Source organism: Chrysochloris asiatica, unplaced genomic scaffold (genome assembly GCF_000296735.1).
Source record: "Chrysochloris asiatica unplaced genomic scaffold, ChrAsi1.0 scaffold00030, whole genome shotgun sequence".
In the NCBI taxonomy this organism is placed as follows: domain Eukaryota; kingdom Metazoa; phylum Chordata; class Mammalia; order Afrosoricida; family Chrysochloridae; genus Chrysochloris; species Chrysochloris asiatica.
The window spans coordinates 6,747,480-6,773,484 of NW_006408548.1; the positions used below are offsets into that span (position 1 = coordinate 6,747,480).

The following is a 26,005-nucleotide window of genomic DNA, read 5'->3' on the forward strand; positions in this document are numbered from 1 at the left end:
ATACACACACATATATATATGTATATATATATAAAACATAGCTATTCCATATTTATATACAGGCATTAATAAAGTGCAAATGTTATTGGACATTGCAAAAATCGATCTCATTTCCTGAGGCAGTGCTAATACAGCTTATCCTATGACAACGTCAAAGGCATAGAACGATTTATGTCACCCACTCCCTGCTGTAGTTGCTTCAGACATCCCCACAGCTTACAGGGATGGAGGTGACCCCTTGGTTTTCCAGGAAGCATCAGTCCAGGGGCAGCTTCCTGATGCCTCTGTTCTTTGGTGAAAGAAGTGCCCTCTTTGGACTTGGTAGAGCCTGACCAGGGCAAACTATTTGGTAGTGTTCAGGGTGCCGTCTTCGGGAATCTTCTCCTCAGAGCAGCTCCTCCCCGAGAGTCTGTCCAGGTGCTCCAGCTCACTGAAGCGCTCTGCCACGCACTGCGCCGTGAGACGGGCCTCAGGGTCATGGTCCCAGCACTCGGTCAGGGTCTCACATACCATCTGGATACCCTGCAATGGGAAAGAAGCCCAAAGGGCAGCGTGAATTAGAAGGCTCCATAGGAGGCTGTTGGCTTGCTGGACCTTGTTCCTGCCATATAGGCCAGGTGTGAGAGAACTTGCACAGTAACAAACCTACTGAATGCCCACTAGGGGTGTGTGTGTGTGTGGGGGGGGAAGGGGGAGTCAGCCTGATATACGTGGGAAGCAGCGTTGTGCTGCCATGGAGACCTACTGTGCCTGTGTGCTCTAGTGCCATCGGATGGTGAAATAGAGAAAGAGTCCAGGGCCTCTCATTACGTTTCTAGGGCATAGCAACATCCCCAATACCGGAACAGTTCCCATTCGGTAGCCCCTAATATCATCTTCACATCTTTCTATTTTAACAGGGATGAATACTCCAGTCAGAGTGGTGTATGGGTATTAACCTGGTATCATTTTATAAAGTTTACACATCTTCTGGGGAGTAATTCAGTAGAAGTTTCCATGGCTGCCCAAGAGGATCTTGGCTATGCCCCATTACTGTCCAACATCAGGATGAGCTTCACAGGTTAGACGTGTTTGATTCTAGGCAGTATCATAGGGTTCAGTCTAGCATGTCACAAGCAGTCTACGATTGGCTGCTAACTTTAAAATGTGCAGTACAAAGCCAGCCAGTGGTGTTGCAGTGGAAAGGTCTGGTGATCTGTACGCATAAAGATTATGATCAAGAAAACCCTATGGAGCTGTTCTTCTCTGGAACACACAGGGTTGCCATAAAGGTCCCATTCAATAAGGGGGACAAAAGTCCTCCCTTTGCGCCTTAATTTTTCATTTACAATGTTTGTTAGCCATTTCAAGTCCTTTTTGGGAGTCGGGTTAAATCAAGAGATCAACTGACAGAATGAGAGTGTGCTTCTGCCAATTAGAGGACCAACAAGGTGATCCTTCATACTGGGCAGCCCAAGTGGGGCAGATAAATTCCACACCATCTTGCAAAACTGGTACTTCCCCTATTTGCCAACTAATGCCATTAAATTTCCCGACATGCCTAAGCCTGTCTCTTCCTCCCCACCCCTTGAGTTCAGGATGTTGAATTAATTGTATAATTCACCTAATTGACGGTATTGATTGATGGCCCTGTTAAGAGAGGAGTGTTATTGTTGGAACACAAGTAACATTTATTTTATTCTGGCACTGTAATTACAGGCAGTAAATTAAATTAAATATTAAGCATTAACTTGAAATCAATAGGGCAACAAATCTCATTAAGAGAAAAAATGTATTATGTAAATTCTTTCCAGAATTTTATCATCATGAATAATGACTTCATTACAAGAACTGTACAGCAGAGGAGGCAACAGAGTCAGTGAGAAACATAACACTAGCAGCTTCTGATTTCAGTTAATGCAAAACAGCCTAATATTCTCAGATTCAAAGGGGCTTTGCCCAACACCCTGGGGAAGCCCCTGACCCCTGCCGCCTGGTTCACGCTCTCCCCTGACTGTACTTGGATCTGTCCACTGTGGTGATTCTCAGACATGATTGGCTAAAATCCAGGCTTCCTGCTCCATCTGTCTTTCCAATCATGCCTGATCTGTTGTTTCTGTTTCTTATCTGAAGTTTCTCTGTCCTATGACTTAGTCCCAGCCTTAACTGTATGAGAGAATTCATCCAAAAGAGGAAATAAAAAATTCTGTCAGTAAGAAAGGGGGCACATTTGGATGGCTCTCTGCTGGGTGTGACAGACATACATGCATATACTTCCAGACTACAGTTTTCTCCTTTATCTCTAACCAGCACAGTCATCAAAATGCTCCTAAAATAAAGAATTTTGTAGGCCACCCTGCAAGTCCTGAACTACTGCCCTGCTATGGACACCTTGGCTATCATTTCCTGAAAAGAAGAAAAAAGAAGCCATTCGACAGTTCCCCACCATCTTTCTATCAGTTTGGCATACTGAGATGATTTGTATGTCACTATGATGCTCGAAACTATGCCACCGATGTTTCAAATACCATCAGGATTACCCATGGTGGACAGGTTTTAGGGGGCTTCCAGACAAGACTTCAAAGAATGGGCTGGTGATCTACTTCCCCAAATTAGCCAATGAAAACCTTACGGAACACAACAGAATGTTGTCTGATAGAATGCTGAAACATGAATCCCTAGGCTGGAAGTCACCCAAAATAAACAGTGGACTCAAGAATACCAAGAATCATAATGAAGACACAGTACCAGGCGAGTTTTCTTTCTATTCACCATGTGCTGCAGTCAACTCAATGGCAATGAAGAATAAATGTTCAAAGTGTTCTTAATTGTTCTCAATGGACAGGTTTCCAAATTGCTCGCTTGCATTTCCCACTTGCCCTTTGCTTTCCCTTATTCCAAAGCAGTGAGCTGACGTCTCTTTCCCATGCGTGCTAATACAGACTTCTCCAGTTTGTGGACAAGACCTACCTATCCCTCTAGTGGTCTGTGCATCCTGCAGACACTATCAGCCCAGCTGCATGACAAACCCTGCTTATTTCCCAATCTGCTAAGTATTTCCTTCCAGGGCTGGAGATTCCCAGAATTAGGCACTTGGAGTCCAAAAGGGAATGAAACATAAATTCTTGATGTAAAAGCAGGTGGGTCAATTGCACAGACTGCATATAACTACGTCAAACCAGTACCAAGGTGGCTTGGAAGACATGACAAATGCTTTTCAATGGATGCTCTATAACCCTCTTTGAATATTGTATATACCTGTTGGTTGTAAATTTTATCAGGGTCATCCAAGTTTATTAACATTCTTTTTTAAAACAAAATTTAATAAGGCCACAAAATATATAGGAACCTGCCCTCACAGTTAAGCTGATGTCCTAGAAGCCTGCGCTATCTAAAAGACTGTTTCAGATGGATTTTATTTTTTGACAAAGCAGTCACTCCATACCTGGTGGTTGAGCCAGGAGTTGGGAATTTCTGGCCGTCCTCGATCTCGCAACACATTGTCCTTCATGCTTTCAACACAGGGATGCTCCCGCACCTTGGAACCAAATGGAGGCTCGTAATCTTTTACTTCTGTTAAGAAAGCAAACAAACATAGTACCATTGAGAATGGTGTGTGCTCAAGGTGAAATGGCAGGTAGGGAGGTATGAGGTACTGAGTGTAAAATACATCTATGGTGACTCCAAGAGCAATTTTTAATAACGGTCAACTAAAAAGAGAAGGAAGATGTTATGGAAAGAGCTTAGGCAGTATTCAATAAATGAGTGCTTATATGTACTAGGTAGTGTACTAACAGGTGAGGACAGAGGATAGACGATGGACAAGGGTGCCGAGCTTATGTGTTAATGCATACATTGTTAATGGGAATGATCCGTCCCCAGGAGAGCAAACATTGGTTTGGGTGAAGCATAAACAGCTTTTAGATATCAGAATATTTCTGGCCATCCACGTGGCCACATGGAGTCCTGGTGTTGTGCTGTGGGTTAATGCGTTGGACTGCAAAGTTGGTTTGAACCACAAGGTCGGCAGTTCAAGCTCACCAGCCACTCCTCAGAAACCCTATACAGTGTCGCTATGGGTTGGAACCAACTCAATGGCACTTAACAACAACACATGGCCACACAACAGAAACAGATTTAATATGTGGTATGAAAACTTCACTGAGAGAGGGCAATTAAGTCAAAAAGCATCTCCAAAGGCATTAACACAAATAAACCAAGCCCACTGCCACTGAGTTGATTCTGACTCATAGCTACACTGTGTAGGGTTTCTGAGGCTGTAAATCTTGTTGGGAGTTGAAAGCCTGCTCTTTTCCCTGCAGAGCAGCTGGTATATTTGAACTGTTGACTTTATGGTTAGCAGTTTAATGCACAACCCACTATGCAACTGTGGCTCCTTAGGATGGAAATGGCTCATTAGGATAGAAGAATCTTAAAGAACACTATTTTAGTGAAATGACAGAGGGAACAAATTAATTGTAACATCAATAAATAAAATGTTTAAAAGATCATTTTCCTTCAATGATATCTATTATAAAGAAAGAAATGGAGAATGACGTAACCCTTCATTAGGGCCTTAGGTCTTAACTCAGAGGCTAGAGCTCCATAGAAACTCTCTTGAATTTTCCCAGAGTCATTCATGATTCAATGTTTAGGGATGGGAAAACACTAGTTTTGCACTTATCATTTAAAAATATAATTTCCTTTTTTTTTGTAATCTCATCTAAATACACGGAGTACATGAGGATACAAGCAGAGTCCCTTTTGCATTTCTGTATTCCCAGCACTTCTAACAAGGCCACTTGTTATTCATTGTTGAATGTATGAATGAAAAGTCAATGAGTGACTCTTCAATGGTGTTCAGATTCTGTAAGAATATTAAAATACACATAACTGAGTAGGTGGACAATAAATATATGGGTTAATGTAGCACAGGACAGTATAAAAGACAGAAAACTCTCAAGCACCAAAATATGTGTGAGCAAGAAAGAGAAGAGGGGGTTGGATTCAGTCCTTAATTCTAATATAAGTAACAGCTTTGATCATTTGTTTTAAAATAATCTTGTTGAATAAGTAAAACTTTTAATAATCTGCCCTTTGAGGACTAAAAATTGAAGAAGATTTCCAAATTAAATAGCTTATCCTTGTGTGAATGTTTGCTTCTTTCTTACAATCCTATTTGCATAATTTATCTTATTTAGTCTTGCTGAAATAGGTTTTCTGAATTCTTTATTTATAGTTTTAAATATAGGAATATTTGGGCTAAAGACCTCCTGTTGCCTTGAGACAAACTGTCCTTTTTAGTGTTCACTTTGTCTTTAAATGCCCTTGGTACTTTAATCCATATTTTCATGTGGAAAGATATGTTGATTTGCATACTATTTATATGTTGTATTTCTTTCTTCATTTCCTTATCTTTTACCAGATTGTAAGGTCCTAAAGGCCTGAGGGAGATGCTAAAGTTTATACCTTTCAACTCCCTATTCAAATGACTAAAACTGTACTTTATACATATAATAAATATTCAAGAAAAATGAGTTGGGTAGAATTCAAGGGAAATCAGAGAACTGGGAACCAGAGTTGGTTCCCAGTATTAGATGACTCTGACCTACATTTTCTCTTCTATAAAATAAAAGAACTGAATTGAATCAAATATTATGCCCTTATTGTGACATGTCTTGAGGTATGTATAATATAAACTAGAGAAAATCCATATAATATAAAGTGCTCCTTCACTAACATATCATTGCACTGGCTGCTGATTTCCAAACTTTTGCTTACAGAAACAGTTGTAGTTGATGCCCTATTTCGATCCCCTTTACTGAGGCAAGTGCACCAGTCCCTGATACTGCAGATGTTGAATACAAAGGGCTCACAACTTCATCCTTCTCAGGAGGATTATCCTTGGCCGATGTGAACTTGACCATGGTAGCCTGTAGCCAATGACTGATCAATGTGAAGTTTTACAGCCCAGCCCCTTTACTTCTGGGTGGGATCACTCTGTGGTAGAGTTCACACTCCAGGGTGCCTTGTTACAGCTTATGCTTCTTAGTGCTGAGACAGTAGCCAACTAAGTGCTTTCTCCTTTCATTCCAGGTCTCTCTCTCAGCTAAATGGGACCATCTGACCTTGGTTGCAAAGACACTCTGAGGCCTTGAGGTAATCCCTTCTTGAAAAGCTAAAAGTAAACTATCAGCTAATAAAATGCTCAGGCTGAGGGAGAAAAAAATTTATTTTAAGTATAACCAATACTGGGATCAGAATCTAGCCCAGGGATCTATCTCACTGCTGATCTTTCTTAAGAACAAAGGAAAAGTCTCTAGTTGAAATTACAACCCAGACCCAATTTATTTCATTCAAGTCCTAATCTTCAAAATTATCTAATACACAGCATTTACTTTAATTAAAAATTTTCTGTGTGGACCCAAAGAGATTTCCATGGGGAAAGGGAGATAGGTGTCAAGGGAGGGAGAATTGGGCAAAGAACTGGGAAGGATTATAGTCATCATCTTGTCTTCCACAAGAGTCTATGTTGCTGGGTCTTTAATCATGAAACATCCTCACTCCTGAGTAAGTATCCTAACTGGGATACTGCCTGCTTTTTCTAAAACCTTGGGAAATTATGAGATTCCCAATATTCTCAAGGACTTCTGGTGTGGTGCTGTAGATCCGCACTGGACAGCAAACCAAAAGGTTGGCAGTTCAAACCCACCAGTTGCTCCTCGGAAACCCTATACAGGGTTGTTATGTGTTGCAACTGACTTGATGGCAGTTAACAACAACAAATATGCTCAAGGTATATGAGGCCTGCTTCTGACTTTTATTAAGGATAGATTTCATCTGGAAGGGAGGACAAGGGTAGTCTGAAAACAGGTGGTAAAGGGACTGATTCCCTGAATCACAAGGGAAGAATCCTTCTAGGTTTAAAGTTGACAAGACTTGAATAATACTTATGAGGCCCAAACTGTCAAGCTCTAATCCCTAAATGATCATGCTTCAGTATTAGCCTTTCAGATTAGGAGTGGGGATAGGGATTTGGAGTGGATGCATGCTTTAAATTGATCTGTCTTCAATTCTTGGGAAATGTTATATTTATACAACATTGTATTTTGTTTCTAGGAGGCAGTCTGAATATACTTCTGCATTTTTTAAAGTAGAGCTCATCCTTTTTCCTTCTTTGTACTTGTTCACTTTGAACAACCTACTCCTAGCTCTAGTAGTATAGTAGTTATGACCTGGGTTGCTAACCTCAAGGTCAGTGGTTTGAAACTGGTTCCATGAGAGAAAGACGAGGCTTTCTGCTCCCGTAACGATTTATAGCCTCGGAAAACCTATACAGGGTCACTATGATTCGGAACCGACTCCACGGCACACCACCACTTCTATTCGTTATCTTTTAATTCATACCTTGCATTGTGTATAAAGAAGTCTCTGGGTGGTGCAAATAGTTAAATGCTAGACTACTAACCCAATGGTTAGAGATTCGAATCCACCCAGAGGTGCCTAGGAAGATAGGCCTGGCAATCTGTTTCTGAAACGTCACAGTCTGAAAACCCCTATGGAGCCGTTCTACTCAGCACATACAGGATTGTTACGAGTCATAATTGACTCTGACAGCAATTAGTTTTCTTGTTTTTAACATGTACAAGATGAGTTAATGTTTGGCAGGCTGCCCATTGTCCTCTCAGCAGCATCTGAGTTTCAGCTATGATATTTGATAGTAAAAAATAAAACACCAACCACAGGCTAGAATGCCTTTTAAAAAAAAAACTCCTCTTGGCCATTAAAGAAGATAAATTTTCTAGGTCTCCATCAGGACTCAGAGGGTGATCATTTATAATCAGCATACTGGAAACTATTCCCTACTGAAGGTCATTTCCTAAGTGTTCAGAGGGTGATCATTTATAATCAGCATACTGGAAACTACTCCCTACTGAAGGTCATTTCCTAAGTGTTCCTCGGCTCTTCTAGGAGTCCCTCAGTGCACATTTGCTTGGACTCAGTAGGAGGAGGTGGCTCATACATTGGGTGGTGCCTGGGCCTGGAAGAACAGGTGAGGAGGTAAGAAGTACCCAGCCAGCTAGGTGGATGTGAATGATCCTTTTCAGGATGAGACCTTAGGCATCTAAACCCTAACAATTAGGGAGTTGGGCTGGTTTTAGAAATCTGGAGACTGAGATGTCTACAGCATTTAAGCAAAATTGTTTGGTACAAAGTGTATTTATTCCCTTCTATTTATTTTTCATGGAGGCACTTAAAATTACTTCATTTTATAAAACGTGCGTGATTTAAAACATGAAATTGCAAAGTAAATGTATATGCCCCACAGCTGCCCAATCTATTCAGACACGTAGCAATCCTGACACAGAGCAGAACTGCTCTGTACAGTTTCCGAGGCTGTGGGTTTTTAAGCAGGCAGACTGCCTTATCTCTCTACTGGGTTCAAACTACTGACATTTCAGAAAACAGCCCAACGATTAACCCACCACACCACCAAATCGCCTAAATTTAATTTTGTTGTTAAGTGTCATCAAGTTGGTTCTGATTTATAGGGACTCTGTATAGGATTCCCCAGAAGCGGTTGTTGGGCTTGAACTTCAGACCTTTCAATTTGTAGTCCAGTGCTTAGCCTACAGTTTCATACCAGGAATCCCTAAATTTAATTTATGTTGTTGTTAAGTGCTGTCAAGTCGGTTTTGACTCATAGTGACCCTGTATAGGGTTTCCAAGGAGCAGCTGGTGAGCTTGAACTGCCAACCTTGCTATTCAAACCGACTTTGTAGTCCAGTGCATTAACCTACAACACCACACCAGAGCAAATCAACCCCCAACCGTAGCTTTGCTTTCTTGCACAAAAGTGGCTTAGGTGGAACAGTAGGATTACAGATAATTTAAAATTTCCTCTTATCAAGTGTTTCTCAGCCTACCTTTTTATAAAACAAATTTTGTTTTGCGTTTTTTTGTTTTTTCTCCCCTTAACCCACCAGGGATTGAGTCTCTGGTAAAACACAGGGGAAATGAGGTACAAGAAAAATGAAATCCCACTTGGGTGCTGTTGCATGTCAACCTGCTATGACGTTTCTAAACACATGTACGCTCAGTTTCTGTGTATTGTAGCACAATCCTGGACCACAGAGTTTGAGGACCAGTACAGATGTACAGACCACACTTTAAGGAACACTGTTCTAAGTGTTTTGCCAAGAACATGAAGTGCATTTTGACAGAGGACAAAGAATACAAATTATTAAACATATTTTAAGGGTTTAGAATTAGTCAGACAGAGAATGTTGAAAGAGAAATCCTCAGTGAAGTGATTCAACAAGCTCATTTTATAGTTGAGAAAGCCAAGGTCCAGAGAGTGCTCTGGATTCCGGGAAGAGCATTCAGAACGGCACCACGCATCACTCTGACGCTGAAGAAGCCATTTTGCCTTTTTAGGAGGCTTTCACCCTTCTCCTCTGCACTAAGCATTTCTGTGAGTTTATTCTTTCCCAACCAGAATAAAAACAACTGGAGCACCCCATCATCCCCAGTGCAAACATTACTGTCATGGGACTTGTGTAATCAGACATGTCCCTTCCTGCCTTGGCTAGATTCTCCACACCTTATGACCCAGGAAACAGAGAACCTGTGGGCCGATTGGATGTTATGGTTTGTAGTTTCTCAGTGAACAATTAAAAAAAATGAAACACTAATTCATTATGAAGAACAGTTACAGTGATCTCTCCTTAAATGCTATTAGTTACCCACAAGAAGCCCAAATACTTGATTCCTTCTGGAGTTTGAGAAAGAAGGTGGGAATGATGGTGGTGAGTTGGGGACAGAAGAGAATCTCTCAGACTCAGCCAAGGTGGCAGTAGAGGTCAGGCAGTGTTCTCTAGAGTTCTCCTTTGTTTGGTTGATCAAATAACAATTAGCCTCAGGCCTCCTTTCTGAGAATTGTTGTTGTTATTGTTAAATGACATAGAGTCTGTTTACAGTGACCCCTTATAGTGTTTCCGAGGAGCAGCTGGTGGGTCTGAAATGGAAGAAGTAGAGTAAAAGCAAGTTCAGAGTAAAAGTAACCCAGGCAGAATCCCGGTAAAATGCTATACCTGGCTAATGTATACTATTGTTGTTGTTAAGTACTGTCGAGTTGGTTCCGACTCATGGAGACCCTGTATAGGGTTTCCAGGGAGCAGCTGGTGAGCTTGAACCACCGACCTTGTAGTTCAAACCAACTTTTAAGTCCAGTGCCACAGTTGTAAAATTTTAGAACTGCTTCTTAGACAAAAGCAAAGAGCTCAGAGTCAGATTATGTTTAGTACTTAAAGAAAAAAAAGTACTAAAATATGCATCAGAAGTGGGAGTGTTGCTAGTAATGCTCTACCCCAGCTCCACCATGAATTAGGTAAGAAGATTGGGGGGGAAAACAACAACACGTAATTACTTCATGCCTCAGTTTCCTATCTATAAAAATAAAACTCACATCTGCCTTCCCCCATTACTCAGCATCATACTGTAATCACAATAATCCTGGTGTAAGGAGCTCTGGTAGCGTAGTGGTTATGAATCGGGCTGTGAACTGCAAGGTCAGCAGTTCAAAACTACCAGCTGTTCCTTGGGAGAAAGATGAGGCTTTCTGCTCCCGTAAAGATTTACAGTCTCAGAAACCCTGTACAGGGTCGCTCTGAGTTGGAACTGACTCCACGGCACACCACTACCACCATTATAATCCTGGTGTGGTGCTATAGGTAAGAACTCAACCATAATACCCAATAGGTCCCACAGGTTCTGTCTTTCCAAGGTCCATGGTTCAAACTCACCAGCCACTCCTTGGAAACGCTATGCAGGGTCGCTATGAGTTGGAACTGACTTAATGGTACTTACCAACAACACATCCCTGAGCATTTGCACTTTCCAAGCACAGTGGTCCAACTGCAGGTGGAGAAGGCTGGGAGTGTCTGGAATTAACCCTCCCAACTTGTTTCCTAGAACAACCCTTAACCAAAGACCCCCATTTCCCTGTGGGTATGGTATGGATGTTGAGGTGAGAGTTCTATGAGTGATCTGTGTTCTCCACTGGAGCATCTAGAGTTCCCCAGCAGCGTCATGCTTTGTTCAGTTTCACACAATGGTAACCTGCTGGATAACACATCACTTACTGACTTCCTTCCATTTCCTGATTCACTTCCCCACTCTCTTATTGGCATTTTCTAGTATCTCTTTCCAAGTAAACTTGTTGTTGTAAAGTGCCGTCGAGTCAATTCTGACCCATAGCAATCCTGTATAGGGTTTCCGAGGAGCAGCTGGTAAGCTTGAACCACCAACCTTGCAGTTCAAACGCCTTTGCAGTCTGATGCATTAGCCCACAGCCACACCAGGACTCCAAGTAAACTACTTACACTCAAATTCTTGTTCCTGGGTCTTGGGCACCCACCCCAAGGCAGATGCCCACACAGCAGTTATTTAATTCAACCAAGTCCCTGTCTCGCCTTCAGATGACTTCCTAAACCACCCTCAGACTGAATACCTATTTACTTGAGTGTCTCACATAAGATCTTTTATCAGAAACGTCTTCATTGTACTGCTTGAGAGCAACTTTTTCTTCCTCCCAACTCCCCTCATTTCCCCCACTTCCCTGCAGTCTTCACACTGAAGGAAGTACCGACAACTCCACGTCCTAGCAGTTTCTTCTAATTTCTCTCCTGAGGCTCTTCAGAGAAAATACGCTTGCCTCTTTCTCTTCCTAGTTCTGCCACGCTCAGAGAGCAAGTCACTGGGACAGCAACGCCACTCCTCTGGAAGTCAGCATCTGGTACACAGCTGTTGTTTTGATTATAGTTCCAACTTAACAGTGCAGCAAAGTTGTTTGATAGTTTTCCCCAAAGCAGTACCCCTGAGTTTTTATATCCTTCTTCCAGATTATACTCCCCTGAAATCTAGGAAAACATAGTGCTTCGCTTCTGCTCTCTCCTTAGGCCTTCTCGCTCACTTTTACTTATTTTCAACTCTCCCTCTCATTTTCTTTCTTCTATCTTTCTGATTCAGTTGCACTTTTTGTCTGTCACACAAGAATGTAGTAAGCTGACAGTTAACTAAGGAGTTCTGTTACTCCTTCTCCTGTTAAATACTGGCTCTGTTGGCCGCTCAGTGTCAGTCTGTAGTCAGAGGTCTACATGGTGAGGGATTTCGGCATTGGTTTGCTTGTGAACCAGTTTTGGCTAGGGATGACACGAATATTGTGCCTGCTCTGTTTGCTCAAGGGGGCCCTGAGAGGGACTGCCTTCATCCGCCTCCCACACAGCACATGAACACTTGCACGAACACTGACCAGATCAAATACCTGGGGACAGAGATTTCTTTGTAAAAGAGATCCCACCTCTGGGCCTGTCCTTACTGAGCGGTCATTTCTTCACTTTCTCTGCTTTTTTATACGACAGTAACATACCAATCATGTCCTTCTTGCTTGTTCCCTCTTAAAACCACTCAAGAAAACCTGTTTCCTTGGCTCTTTAGATCATCAAAGTGTCTGAAAAATATCTCCTGTCATAACCTATTCCCTTATGGCATTGTAAGATACATACTGGACTGCTAATCACAAAGTCAATGGTTCAGACCCATCAGATATTCCTCAGAACCCCTATACAAATTGAAACTGACTCGACAGCACTTAAAACAACAATACTTGCATTGGAGTCCATGGGCATTACCAGGTTCAACTGCTAAGCAAAAGGTCAGAGATTCAAGTCCACTCAACATCATCTCCCTAGAAAGACACTGTAATATACTCCTGAGAAATTAGCCATCCAACTCTATGGCACACAGAAGAGGTCATGAATCCAAGTTGACTCAATGGCAACTGGTTTTAACCCAGTTTTTATTTTTCTTTCCAAAATCATCACCTATTATATATCTAAAAACATATGACATTATTTATCAATTTTCATTACTTGAATTTTTAGATTAGTTCCTCGCTGGACTTCTGTTCCTTGGAAGCAGGAACTGTTTTGGTTCACTGCTTTACCATTATCATTTTGAACAAGGCCTGCCATACCTTATTGAGTGCTTAAAAATATATATAAATATTTATAGGTACTTAATAAACATGAGTGAAGAATTGACCGACTCAATGAATGAAGGTATCTTTGGTGAAATAAGAGAGTTATTTCAGATGTTAAGGCACTGATGCTGTGACTGAGTCTAGTTAGCAGGGATTTATCCAGAGGAGCCAAGGAGGCTTCAGTAAAGGGAGGCTTCAAAGTGAGGCCATGACTGAATATGCTCAAGTGTGTGATTGTCACACCAGGTACTTCTTGAATGGCTTTGATTTGAGTCAAAACCCAGGGTGCCCAGAGTGTGTGTGTGTCGTGTGCCGTCTAATAATGATAATCGCAGCTGCTGTTTACTAAACATGTTCTCCAGTGGTTGGCCAGCACTGTATGATGATGGCTAGGGACCATGGGCTGTGGAATCAGTCAGGTCACTTTGACTTCTAACTACAACTTTCTCGAGGAATAGTAGCAGCCATTGTTTGAGTACTTGCTTTACGGGTTACTTCATTTAATCTACTGAGAACTCTTTGAAGTATATATTACTATTAGCTTAATTTTACTGGTGAGAATGAGAGCACCAAGTGGAAATGACCTTAGATGTCAAAACAGACACTGCCATTAGGGGTAAGTATGGAATGAAGTTACTTAATGTTCACCTTCTCCTGGTAGACTGTCTCCTAATGCTTAGTTATTGTTGTTGTTGTTAAGTGTCGTGGAGTTTGTTCTGACCCATAGTGACCCTGTATAGGGCTTCCAAGGAGTGGCTGATGAACTTGAACCACCGACTTTGTGCTTCAAACAACTTTGTAGTCCAGTGCATTAGTCCAAAGCATCTACTTCATTTAGCTAGATGCTCTGTTCCTCAGAATAAATTGGATAGAATGATTTGACTGTATTCTAAAATAAGAGATTGAGCTATCATTCATCATACTAATGAAAGCATATTCCACATTTCCTTTTTTGAAATGAGACCATCAATGAAAAATAGTAATTACATATGTCGTATTTCAAGTCACAAAAAATATAAAAGAAAATCCTTTTCCATTCCCACCTGTCTTAGACTTTGTAACTTAACGACTTACATCCGTTGTTGTTAAGTGCTAGCTAGTCAGCTCCCATTCACAGCAACTCTGTATAAGGTTTCCAAGGAGGGATTGGTGAGTTTGGGTTGTCAGCCTTCGAGTTAGCAGTACAATGCTGATCCTATAGCACTCCACCATGAGAACAATCTATTAGTGGGAGTCATTATCTATTTTATTTGTAAGAAAAGAAAAATATCTACATGTATAAATTATTGAGAAATAAACATTTGCTTTGTCAGTAGAGGACAAGCATCTTGAGAATAAGGAAGGGTCTTTCTAATCATACGTCCACTCACATTACCATAATGACAACACAAATAAGCATGGATTCAAGGGACCACACTTATCTTTAGACTTTGTGTACTTTCCAAAGAATTCTTTACAAATGAAAAGTCTTTCAAAATAAGACTAGGCTAAAAATTTGTCTCTAAGGTTTCTAAGATCTACAAAAAGAAGAAGAGAAAGAAAAAATTGAATACTTCTAGTGCAAAACGTCTGCTGTCAGTACAGTGCACTTTTTTAAGAACTATTTTTATGGGCTCAAATAACAACAACTTGAAAGATGAGATATGAATCTGAGGGGAAACTGAGTTTATGCATAGGGAACAACTCAGAGAAGGAGTGGGAGAAAGGCTGTGTCATTTGAAGGATGCAATCTATGCCACTGAATTGTATAGGTAGAAATTGATGAATTGGTGAGTGTTCTGCTGTACATATTCTCAATAACAGGAATATATATATATATATATGTGTGTGTGTGTGTGTGTGTGTGTGTGTGTGTGTAATAAGAGGCCAAAGTAAAAGCACGCACTTATTACATCTGTTCACACAATCAAGTGAAACACTCTGTTAGGACCACACCAAGGATAGATATATAAGATGGGCCTTTGCAGCTGGAGTAGAGTTGGGAGAAACTGTGGGCTTAAGATCAATCAAAAAGAGAACCAGGATGGCCTTCCTGCTCCCCCAAAATGCTCTCTGTTCTCATCCTAGAGGCTATGAAAGGTTTTTTGAGTCTAGCTGAACAAACGAGATCCTGTTCCTTCCTGGGGAAAATTTGTTTATACTATATCTGTTTTTAGACCTCGTAAAAGTTGGTGAACTTAGTTCTTCCCTATTAGCCCAAATTCTTCCACACTCAGCAAATATCAACAGGAAAGAGCTTTAGTCATTGATAACAATGAAAGCAGGGAGCTCACAACAGGCTTAATAAGCTTGCTGCACTGACAGAAGGAACGTCAGAGACACAATCTCTAGCTCATGTTTATAGAATAACGGGTTTGAAAGGATAGGAAAAGATACCAAAATCTAGGTAAATTTATTCTGACAGTGACAACAGCATCGTCTCTGACACAGCTCATACTGGTCTAAGGATTCATTTTGGAACTGTCAAAGTTTTCAAGCAGAAAATTATTCTCAGTGGCTGAAACTTGGTTAAAGAAATTTCACTGTGCAAGGAAAAACCAAGTTACTTTTGGAACTGCTGTGGGGGAATAAATCTCAAGCAGGAAACAGGAAAATAACAGTGTCAGTCAGAACGGAAGTTCCATCCCTATCCAGAGCCCCAGGAAGTTGGTTCAGCAAGGTGCACAGTTGGAGGGGGTGACCTGGATCCACCCTGGTAGTTGGGTAAACATGCTCGAAAAGAGATGAATTATCAGAACCAGTGTGTTTTCAATGGCTGATTTTTCAGAAACAAAATGCCAGGTCTTTCTTTTGAGGTGCTTCTGTGTGGACCTGAATCTCCAACTAGCAGCTGAGCATATTAACTGTTTATACCACCTAGGGACTTAGCAATGACAATAGTTTTAGATTCTTATTTGTTGTTGTTGTTGTTATAGATTATAATCCAGTACTATCATTATTTTGTTGCTTGATGTACGCCAGTAACCCAACCTGGGCAATTTGAGCCAAAAATAAATGATGATCGCATTGGATCATAACTTATAAAATAATGATTCTAGAATTCTTGCTTATATATAAATAAATACATCTAAATGAATAAATTGTAAGGATTTGGGGAGAGAAGTCACAGAGCTTTCTATTAATTGGTAGAATACCAATTAGTAAATGTAGAAGGAATAATAAAATATAGAAAATCACTACTAGGCAAATATTGTAGTAATATTTGTTACATGCAAGAACTACTGATCAAACAAAAATTAGTGGGTGACCACATCTAGCATCATTACTGATAGTATTTTTTAGAAAGTGGTCAAAATATCTTCCCACAAGATATGTATGAATTACAATGAATCCCTACAGTATTATAACCTGGCAGACATCACCTTCAATTAAGTGATCCAATAACATGACACATGGCTTTCATGCGACCCTGATATGAGGTATTACAAAAAGTACATCAATTCTGTGCTATACTAGCACAATATGGGAAATTTCAATCTATTCATGAGAGAAACAGCAGAGACATGAGGGACAATCTACATATTAACTGATCTAAACTTCTTCAAAATGTCAAATCATAAAAGATGAGGCCAATACACTAGCAGACATGCACTCTAATAGGTGACCACGTTCATCACCGATAAGGGGAAGTGAGGGAAAAACAGCAATGAAGCTGTGAGCTAAGCCTTACAACATTCAGTAGACTCCTGTGAACCCAGGTGAAGACCTGGTTGTCTAGCAGTGTGGCAAGATCCGGGGACTCCTGGGCCCAGAGTCAGTGACATGGCCACAGGGGACTAGAGTGGAGAGTGAGGCATCCAGCTGATAAGAAGTGAGGGGAGATGCACAAGAACACCAACACTTGTAGATAATACCCACTTGACCTGGCTTCAAAGGCTGGAAGATCAGAACTCAACTAGAAGAAGAAAGAAGAGGGAAAAAAGAGTAATCGGATACAATTTGATGAACTTGACCTACACCTATGGATGCAGTAGCTCAAAAGAGAGAACAGATCTTTACAGCGAGGATCATTCCCACCCTCTCCATACACAGTGTAGACAGGGATGGGCAACTTGGACATTGGCTACCCAAAATGGGGGTGCTACAAAGGCAAGCAGTGACTGGCTTACAAGCTTTCAAGACGGAACCTAGATCCAGAGGGCAAGGAGGAAGGTACAGTCTTCACTGAGTAGTATCCAATCTGTCTGGGCGTGGCTAATGAAAGGAGATGGGGATAGGTTCCTTGTGGTACAATGGTGAATAACTGTTACCAGGACTGACTGTGAAGGTTGGAAATGTAAAGGTGGATGTTTTGTAGCAAAAGAAGGGGAGTGATTGACTTTGCAGTCCATGAGCCGAGGTCCCTGGAACCATCAAGGGAGAAGAGTGGAGTGTGAGACCCTACCCAGAAAAGCAGTGATGCCAGAGATGGAGGCAGAGACGATGATGTGGAGGGATGGAGTGGCCGGGGATTTTAGACCCAGAGAGGGATAAGGGCTGTGTGCTGACAACCAGGGGGAGGGGGGCAGGCTAGCAGGGTATACCCTTTGGTTGGTTGATGATGCATGGAGGGGATTGTAACCATGGCAATGAAACAATATTCAATAGGATGAATGTAAAGCTAATGTTCTCCCATGTAAACTATCACATAATTCACAATAAAACATTAAAAAAAAAAAAAAAAAAAAAGATAAGGCCAAAGTAAGGGACTGTTAGAAATTAAAGCAGACCAAAGACAAACATACGGTGGGTTCATGTGCTGGACTGCATGGTAGGCCTATCAAGCTCACCAGCCACTCCTCAGAAAACCTATACAGGGTTGCTTTGAGTTGGAATCAACTCCACAGCACTTAATAACAACAACAACAAAAGACGCATGACTCCTGGTGTGGTGCTGTAGGATCAGCACTGGACTGCAAACCACAATGTCGACAGATGAAACCTACCAGCTGTTCCTTAGAAACTCTATACAGGGTTGCTATGAGTCAGAACTGACTCGACTCCATAGCACTTAACAACAACAGCAAGGAAGCATGCAGAGTGCTAGTGTGGCACTGCAGACTAAGCACTTGACCACAAAGTCAGTTTGAAGCACAAGGTCGGTGTTTCAAACAGACCAGCGCTCCTAGGAAACTCTACGGGGTCGCTACGAGTTGGAACCTACTTGGTGACTCTTAACAACAAACACCGACAAGGAGGCATGGAGAAGACCTGGTTTCACAGTGGGTAAAGTGTTGGAGGAGAATACTAAAAGTGCATGGACTGCCAAAGGAACCAATAGATCTGTTTTGGAAGAAGTGCAGCCAGAGGGCTCCTTGGAGGCCAGGATGGCTAAGCTTCGTCTCTCATACTTTGGACATATTGTCAGGAGGGAACAGTTTCTGGAAAAGGATGTCATGCTGGGTAAGATGGAGGGTCAGAGAAAAAGAGGAAGACCCCCAATGAGATGGATCGGCCAGGTGGCATCATTGATGGCATCGAGTGTGGTGGCGCCCAGGATCAGACATTGTTTCATTCTGCTGTGCATGGGGTTGCTATGAGACTGTTCCGACTTGATGGCACCTGACAACAACAACAAGGTGTTGGTTTTCTAACTGAGAAGTTGGCAGTTAGAATCCACCAGCCAATCTATGGAAGAAAGGTGAGGCAGTCTGCTTCCAAAAAGACTGACAATCTCAGAAACCCTAGGGAGTGGTTTCTGTCCAATAGAGTCACTGTGAGGTGGAATCGAGTGACAGCAGTGACTTTAACATTTAAGGAGGCATGAACCCTCAACACAATCTTAAATAGGATTCTGTTAGAAAAGAGCATTACTCCTGTTAGAAAAAGACATTACTGAGGGCTTGGAAATTAAAATAAAATCTACAGATGAGTTAAAGTGTTATGCCAATGTTTTTGTTTCCAGCTAATCATAGTTGTACTATGATTAGGTCTGACATTAATACTAGAGAAAGCTTGGTGAAGGATCTATGGGAACTCTCTGTATAGTTTTGGCAACAATTCTATAAATCTTAAATTATTACAAAACAAAAAGTTAAAATACAATTGGGGTTAGCTTGGTTTGAATCAGCAAGCTGTCAAGACTAGGTTAGGATGCATACATTTCCAGGGTAATAACTAAGACCTTGAGAAGAAAGTCAGAAAAGAATATGCATATAATAATGTATACCCCAGCAATTGAGAATATTAGGGGATAATATTCTCTAAAAAATCAATTTCCCTCTTGCACTTTTGCCCATCCTTCTCTGTATTTTCTTAGTCACCAGCAGTAATAGCTTCTAACAATGAAAAGGTGCTCCTTGTAGATAGGAAACCACAGAGGGAATCTGGAGAACTCATGTTCTATTTTGTGGTCTGTTTAGTGAGAACTGATCCTAAACAAGAACAGGAAAGTAGGGGACTACACTTGGGAAAGAGAGAACAAGGCACCACCTTGGGTTTTCAGAAGAAATGTCGGTCTCCAAATCTGTAATAGAGGTGTAACCAGTGAGAGCAAGGCATTCCCCAATGACTTCTTGTGTCTAAATCTTTCAAAACCTAAATAAATATAGTGAACCATTTTTCTTGGTTTAGCCAGAAAAAGAAAATATGTCTTTAAGAGTTGTTGTTAAGTGCTGCTGTGGTAGTTCCGATTCAATGATCATGTCCAGAATTTCTGTCCAAGGTGTGGCTGGTGGCTATGAACTGCCAACCTTGTGGTTAGCAGTGCAGTGCTTACTCTATAATGCCACACCTGTAAGAGTAAATATTTATCATACAGAACTATCATATTTAAGATCAGACACTTATTTGAATAATATTATCCCTCTGATAAACAAAATGATTCTTATAGGTAGTATTAGCATCAATCTCTTGACAAATGCTTAGATATCTGTGGAGGGATATGTATTTTAAAAAAAGTTATTTATGCTTCCAAAATAGAGAAGCAAAGCTTTATGCTCCAAGTATAGCTTTCAGATGAAAAACCTAGGTATGTTTAGCATGATTACAAATAGTTCAGGAATTTCTGTCTGAAACCAGATTTCAACTAGCTCTCATTGTGGAGTTAACTGTTTTGGGATCCTCTGAATCAGGATTGAAGAAAGAACATGATAACATTTTGAAGGGGTGTCCGCTACAGCATGATGATGGTGGTTCAGACATACCTCCCACTGCATTACAGCGAGATGTCATTTCCCAGAGGACCAGAGCCATGGAGTAGACATCCGTCTGCTTGAAGGACTCAACATTCTCCAAATTCATCCTGGACTCCAGGACTTCTGGGGCCATGTATCTTGCAGTTCCCACCTAAAGCAAAACCAGGGATTGAGGTCACTTAATTCCAGCTCCATTTTTATTCTGAAACTCTAGCGGATGTTTGTACTCTGTATGTGCAGGTGCTCTTAAAAAAAAAGTAAAAAAAAGTCACAGTGCTGTTGTAAATAATGAGACCAACAGAGAAAGGTACAGTGTATGTGATTATTTTTAAAAATAAGTGTTCTTTCCGTGAAAGTCTTTTAAAGGCTATGCACTAAGAATGCCAAAATAAGGAAATGCCAAACTCCAGAGCTAGCTTTCTAGCCCCATGATACATGTCATCACATTCTTCAATAACATCCTGACAGACGACCTGGGAAACAACAGCTGTGACATTTTGCATGTTTATTTTTGATTTTGCAAATTTAATATTTTTTCATTCTTGAAACTCAAAGACTTATGGTGAAAATAACAATGAAGACCACCACCTGTTTTGATCATATATGGGCTGTTTCTTAATCTTCGCTTGTTCCATAAGCAAATTCTATGAAAGTATTTCCATAGTAGGAGACATTTGGATTACCTTGTAATTTTTGTGGACCTGTTGTATAGTTTTACTCTAATAAGCTCACGCTATTCTCAATGACTGTCAAATACAAACATGGGATCCATTGGTTCTGAGGAATCAGTCCCTCAAATGTTTCTTATTGTGATATTATTGTCATTTAAAGCATGATCTTGTAACACAGACAACTACACATGCAATGAAGTCCTCTCTTCCCTGGGAATGATAAGTAAGCTGACATTCTAAGGATCATCATTTCTTATTGAAATGTATCAAGATTTTTTTTTCTCAAGTCATTCTATAATTCACTACCCTGACATATTAATCTGTCCATGCTCATTAATGTGTTTACCTTAACATTGCAAGTACTGCCATGGACACAGAGGGATGACTGCATAGTAACTGAACACTTCTGAAGCTATATCCCACCCTCACCATGCCCAAATCTGTTTAGAGAAAATGATGGAACTCTTTATTGACTCCACTCTAATCTGCAGCCAGTCTTTCAATGTGTATAGGACCTTGCCATTCAGAAAGGATGTCTTTAAAACTTCATTTCACTTTTCAATAGCTCCATAGTCAAACAAAGGTTACCTCATAACCATGAAAGTGTTTCAAGAATAGAATTGTCCATTCATTCATTCCATCATTCACTCAGCAAAGACATATTAGCCACTTTAATTGATGAAAGCATTGTGCTAGAGAGATAACCAAATGGACGTGCATTTAAACTTCAAGGAGCTTGCCTTCTAGAAGAGTAAAAAGAAACACAGACATCAACTGTGCAGAGTAGAAAGGGGAAAGTATACCACACATGAAACAAAGAGAAATCATTGGCCAATCAAAAAGCAGTGAAGATTGACTCAGGGACAAGCACATTTGCTCTGGGTTGGGAAAGATTTGAAAAAAAATGATGAAATGCTGTCCATTAGCAAATGTACCCTGGTAGGAGAGTGGGGACAAAACTCCCTGTTTTGGCCAGACTCCCGAGACATGCATGTCCAGGGTGTGGGGTTGTTTGAGGTTAGAGGCATACGATATAGATAAAAAGGTATGGTGGGGACAAAAAGAAGGTAAGGGAGATCTAGGCATCTATTCTAACTCACCTGCCCACTGTTTGCCAGGTCATCCACAGACAAAGTGGGGTCCAGGCGCAGGGAAAGCCCAAAATCACACAGACAGCAGGTCAGGTCATTCTTCACAAGGATGTTAGAGCTCTTAAGGTCCCTGTGCACAATGGGCATCTTGGGCCTTCCACATGGGGTGTGATCACTGTGCAGGTGAGCAATGCCCCGGGCAAGAGAGCTGCCCAGCTTACGCAGGTCCTCCCAGCTGATGACATGCCGAGTAAGATACTCCTGGAGGTTACCCTTGGCATGGAAGGCAGTGATCAGCCAGTACTGCTTCCCCAGTTCTGTCTTCCGCTCCTCAGCAGTCAAGAACTGCAGTATGTTCTCATGCTTCAGGTTGATGTCCGAAAAGATGTCTTTCTCTGTCTTCCAGGAAGCGTACTCCTCATAAGGGAAGATCTTGACTGCCACGGTCTCAAACTGCTCTGAAGTGTTCTGTTTCAGCTTGGCTTTGTAGACCTCAGCGAAGCGGCCCTTCCCTACCAGGGTGTCCAGTTCAATGGGCAGCAGCTCGGTGTTGTGGTTGATGTTGTTGGCGCAAGTAGAGCTGATGTCTGAGCGGTCATCCTCCAGAATGATGGCATAATGCTCATTGAACTCCATGAGCTTCCGTGGCTTGTTGGTATCCCAGGATGTACTCAGCTTCTGCTGCCGGTGAACGCGGTAGCAATAGAAGGTGATGATTACTGCTATGGCGATTCCCAATGGTGGTAAGAGGCTGATGCCTGTCACTTGGACAATGACCAAAAACAAATCAGGGCTGCTGGTGTTCTCTTCAGATGTGGAAACAAAACAAGAGAGAGGAGGAATTAGGTTCAGTATGTATACAGTGTCAGGAACTGGGTCTACACCTTAGACATTTAGAGCATTTAGCACCCGCATAGTTTTTACAGATTATTTTTATTCCAGGGATGCTACTTGTCCTGGGGTCCTGACTGTAGGATAAGCACTAGCCTGTCAACCACAAGTATGGAAGTTCAAACCCACTAGTCACTTCTCAGAAACTCTATACGGGGTTGCTAAGAGTTGGAGCTGACATGAAGGGCGTGTAACAACAATGACAGCGTGCCCTAGTCTGGTCGTCCCTGCCTCTGGCTCTCCACTTAATGTCTTATATTCTTTCCCTAAACTTCAACTTAAATGTCACTCCTTAAAGGAAGCCTAGGCAGAATTAGAAGAGCATCTTATACATTCTTACAGAAGCTTATACTTTCAATTAAATAACAACTATGATTCCACTTTCTGGTTTCGTATCTACTTCTCTCTACTCTTCTTATTCCCAGCTGGCTGGGAACTCAATATTGTCAGGGAGGATATTTGTCTTCTTCATTACTTTATACAGCACATAGCACATAGGAGGTTTTCAGTAAGTATGTTTTGAATGCATGCACAAAGCATTTATTATTAACCACTAAGTTCAAAGTCTAATAGGAACTTTGGAAATAGAGAAAGAATGATATTGTTTCCACTTCCAAATGATACCAAAAATGTTGTTTGTGAAAGTACAGAGACTGTCATGTTTTTGCCAAAGGCTGTGTTTTTCCGAGTCAACTTTCCCTGGTTAGATCAACAACCAGGCTTCTCTTAGACATCAGCTCTGGGCCTATGGTGGTGTGGAGAGAAATTTGTAGGAAGGATCTGTTTAGAAGTCTATTACCCTTATACCTACCCAATATTACTTCTTTTCAGTGTACATGCAACTTGCAGTTTCTTAGAATAGATACATTTCATTGCAACAATGTAAACACTTCTACAAATGAGCAAAGTTGTGTTTTTTGTGGGGTTTTTTTTTAAGTACTCCTGTGGGTTGATGAAAGGAATCCTTAGCCCTAGCCATCAAACTATGTGATCTTGTATGTCAAACACTGGATCATGTGGTGCCTTTGGTTGGTACTGACTTCCTCTTGGGAAGAAGGGCATGCAGGAGGCAACTAGGAACTAGGTGGGCAGTTACAGTCAATGAGAGCCATGTGCTAGGCTGCCTTCATGAGGCAAAAATATCAAAATTCTATTGTTTGATATGTCCTTTATCCTCCCTCAAAGGTACCGACTAGCAAACAGGCCTCTGGTCAAATGCTAGATTTGTTCCTCAAACATATCATTATTGTATGCAGTCTCAGTGCAGTGCTGCAGGTTAATGTGCTGGACTGCAAGATCTGTTTGAGTTTTAAGGTCAGTGGTTCAAGTCCACCAGCTGTTCCTCAGAAACCCTATACAGGGTCTCTATGAGTTGTAACTGACTCTATGGCATATAACAACAGCTATAAATTATAGTGTCACTGGATTATAACCACTGTCTTTAAAGTGGTTATAGTTCAGTAGATGAGTTAGAGCATGTATATGGTAGACTAAGATGGGAGCTAACTGGGGTGTAATGTACAATGTGGCTTCAAAAAGTTCATGGGATAATTCCATTATCTTTTAATTTCATTTTTCAATGTACTTTTTGAAGCCCCTTTGTATGTATTGGTGGAGTGGGGGGAAAGCTTAGAAGAAAATGAAAGGCACAGTGGTAAGGACTGCCTTTGAAGTGGTCTCTGACAGATGAAAAAAGGTTAATGAGTCAGAGGAATGTTATAAATGAATGTATAGAAGTAAGAAAGTATGATCTGTGCAGAGACCAATTCTCCCAAACTGACTGCTTTGCACAGGGGAACAGAAAGAGAAAAAAAGATTGGGTAAGCAGTATAGTACCAGACTGAAATTCAAAAGAAGAATTTGGAATTATCCAGTTAGTAAATTGTATACACTACAGACTTTTTGGCAAAAAACACAAACTAATATTTAAAGGTTGAGAAGACAGACTTGGTGGAATAAGGATACCATAATCCCTCAAAGGGAAACATTTACTTAAATTGTATGTAATATCATCACTTAAAGTCATACTGCGAAATAAAGCTAGGTAAGTACTAAGCCATTTAGAGGGTTTAGATTTAATGATTTGATTGTTCTTAAAGTAGGTTCTGAGTGAGAAACACAAGCTATATATATGTATTCTAGATGAAAATTTTAGGTCTTAAGTCTACATATTGCCAATAAAAACTGGAAAAGTAATGCCAAAACATTAGTATTTCACAAACTAACAGGAAAACATCATCATTTTGGGGAAAGATAAAGAAATGCACCAAAATGAATTTTAAAAAGAGATTAAACTTGGTGACTGACTCAAAAATCCAAATTCTTGCTCATAATGGAAGATTTGGCTGTGGACAAAGGGAAAATGGAGAAATGGGACTTAGGAATGGAAGTGGAGGTGAAACAGAGCAATTAGAGAAAGAATGAGGACTGAAAAAGGTGGGCAGGGAGGCTAGGGCAGAGAATTATGGACTTGTCTCTGTTGTCCAGCAAAAATGAACCTAGAAAGCAACATTAACAGGGCAGATGAAATAATATTCTGGTGAAACAGCAGACCACACTTCCTGAAATGTCATCTCCATTCTCTGAAGTATCGCTATGAATGCTTTTGCTTCGATGCTCCATGTCTCTCATTACATGAGATTCCTCGTAATCATAAATCTGCTTGATTCTCTCATTGTTTCTCTCATAAGAAGGTAAACTCTGTGCATGGAAAGGCCAAGTGTCTTGGGATAGACCCAGCATCTGTGACAAGACAGGGCACGCCAAGACCTTCTGGTTGTAGAATGTGACTGAATGACTGACTTTTGTGGGAAAATTTTCTTCACACTTCAATGGATGTTCCTTTGTTGTTGCAATTAAGTGCTATTGAGTGGGTTCCCACCCAACCTTGCAGTCCAGAGCATTAGCATGCAGCGCCACACCAGGATTCCTAGCAGGGATTAAAGAATCCTCATAGCACTGTGGGTTAGACATTGTGCTACTAACTGCAAGGTTGATGGTTCAAATCCATCAACGGCTCCACTGAAGAAAGATGAAGTTGTCTGCTCTGTAAAAATATGTAAGACTTGGAAACCCTATATAGGGCACCATGAGTCAGAAACAACTCCATGACAGTGTGTATAGTTTTGATTTTTAGAAGGGATTGGCAAAGTATGACTCAAGGGTCCTTGGTTTATTTTTGTACAGCTCTCAGTGTTCAGAATTAAACTTTTTTAC

General features: G+C 41.0%; 1 protein-coding gene across 1 annotated transcript in view; it reads right to left on the reverse strand.

The window, feature by feature from the left end:
• Positions 1 to 342: 342 nt before the first annotated feature.
• LOC102819221 (TGF-beta receptor type-2-like) overlaps positions 343 to 26,005 on the reverse strand; it is a 101,897-nt gene continuing 76,234 nt past the window's right edge. Inside the window, 4 exon segments of the mRNA XM_006851595.1 lie at positions 343 to 522; positions 3,425 to 3,552; positions 20,146 to 20,287; positions 21,908 to 22,704. Of these exon segments, the coding sequence (XP_006851657.1) occupies positions 343 to 522; positions 3,425 to 3,552; positions 20,146 to 20,287; positions 21,908 to 22,704 (1,247 nt within the window).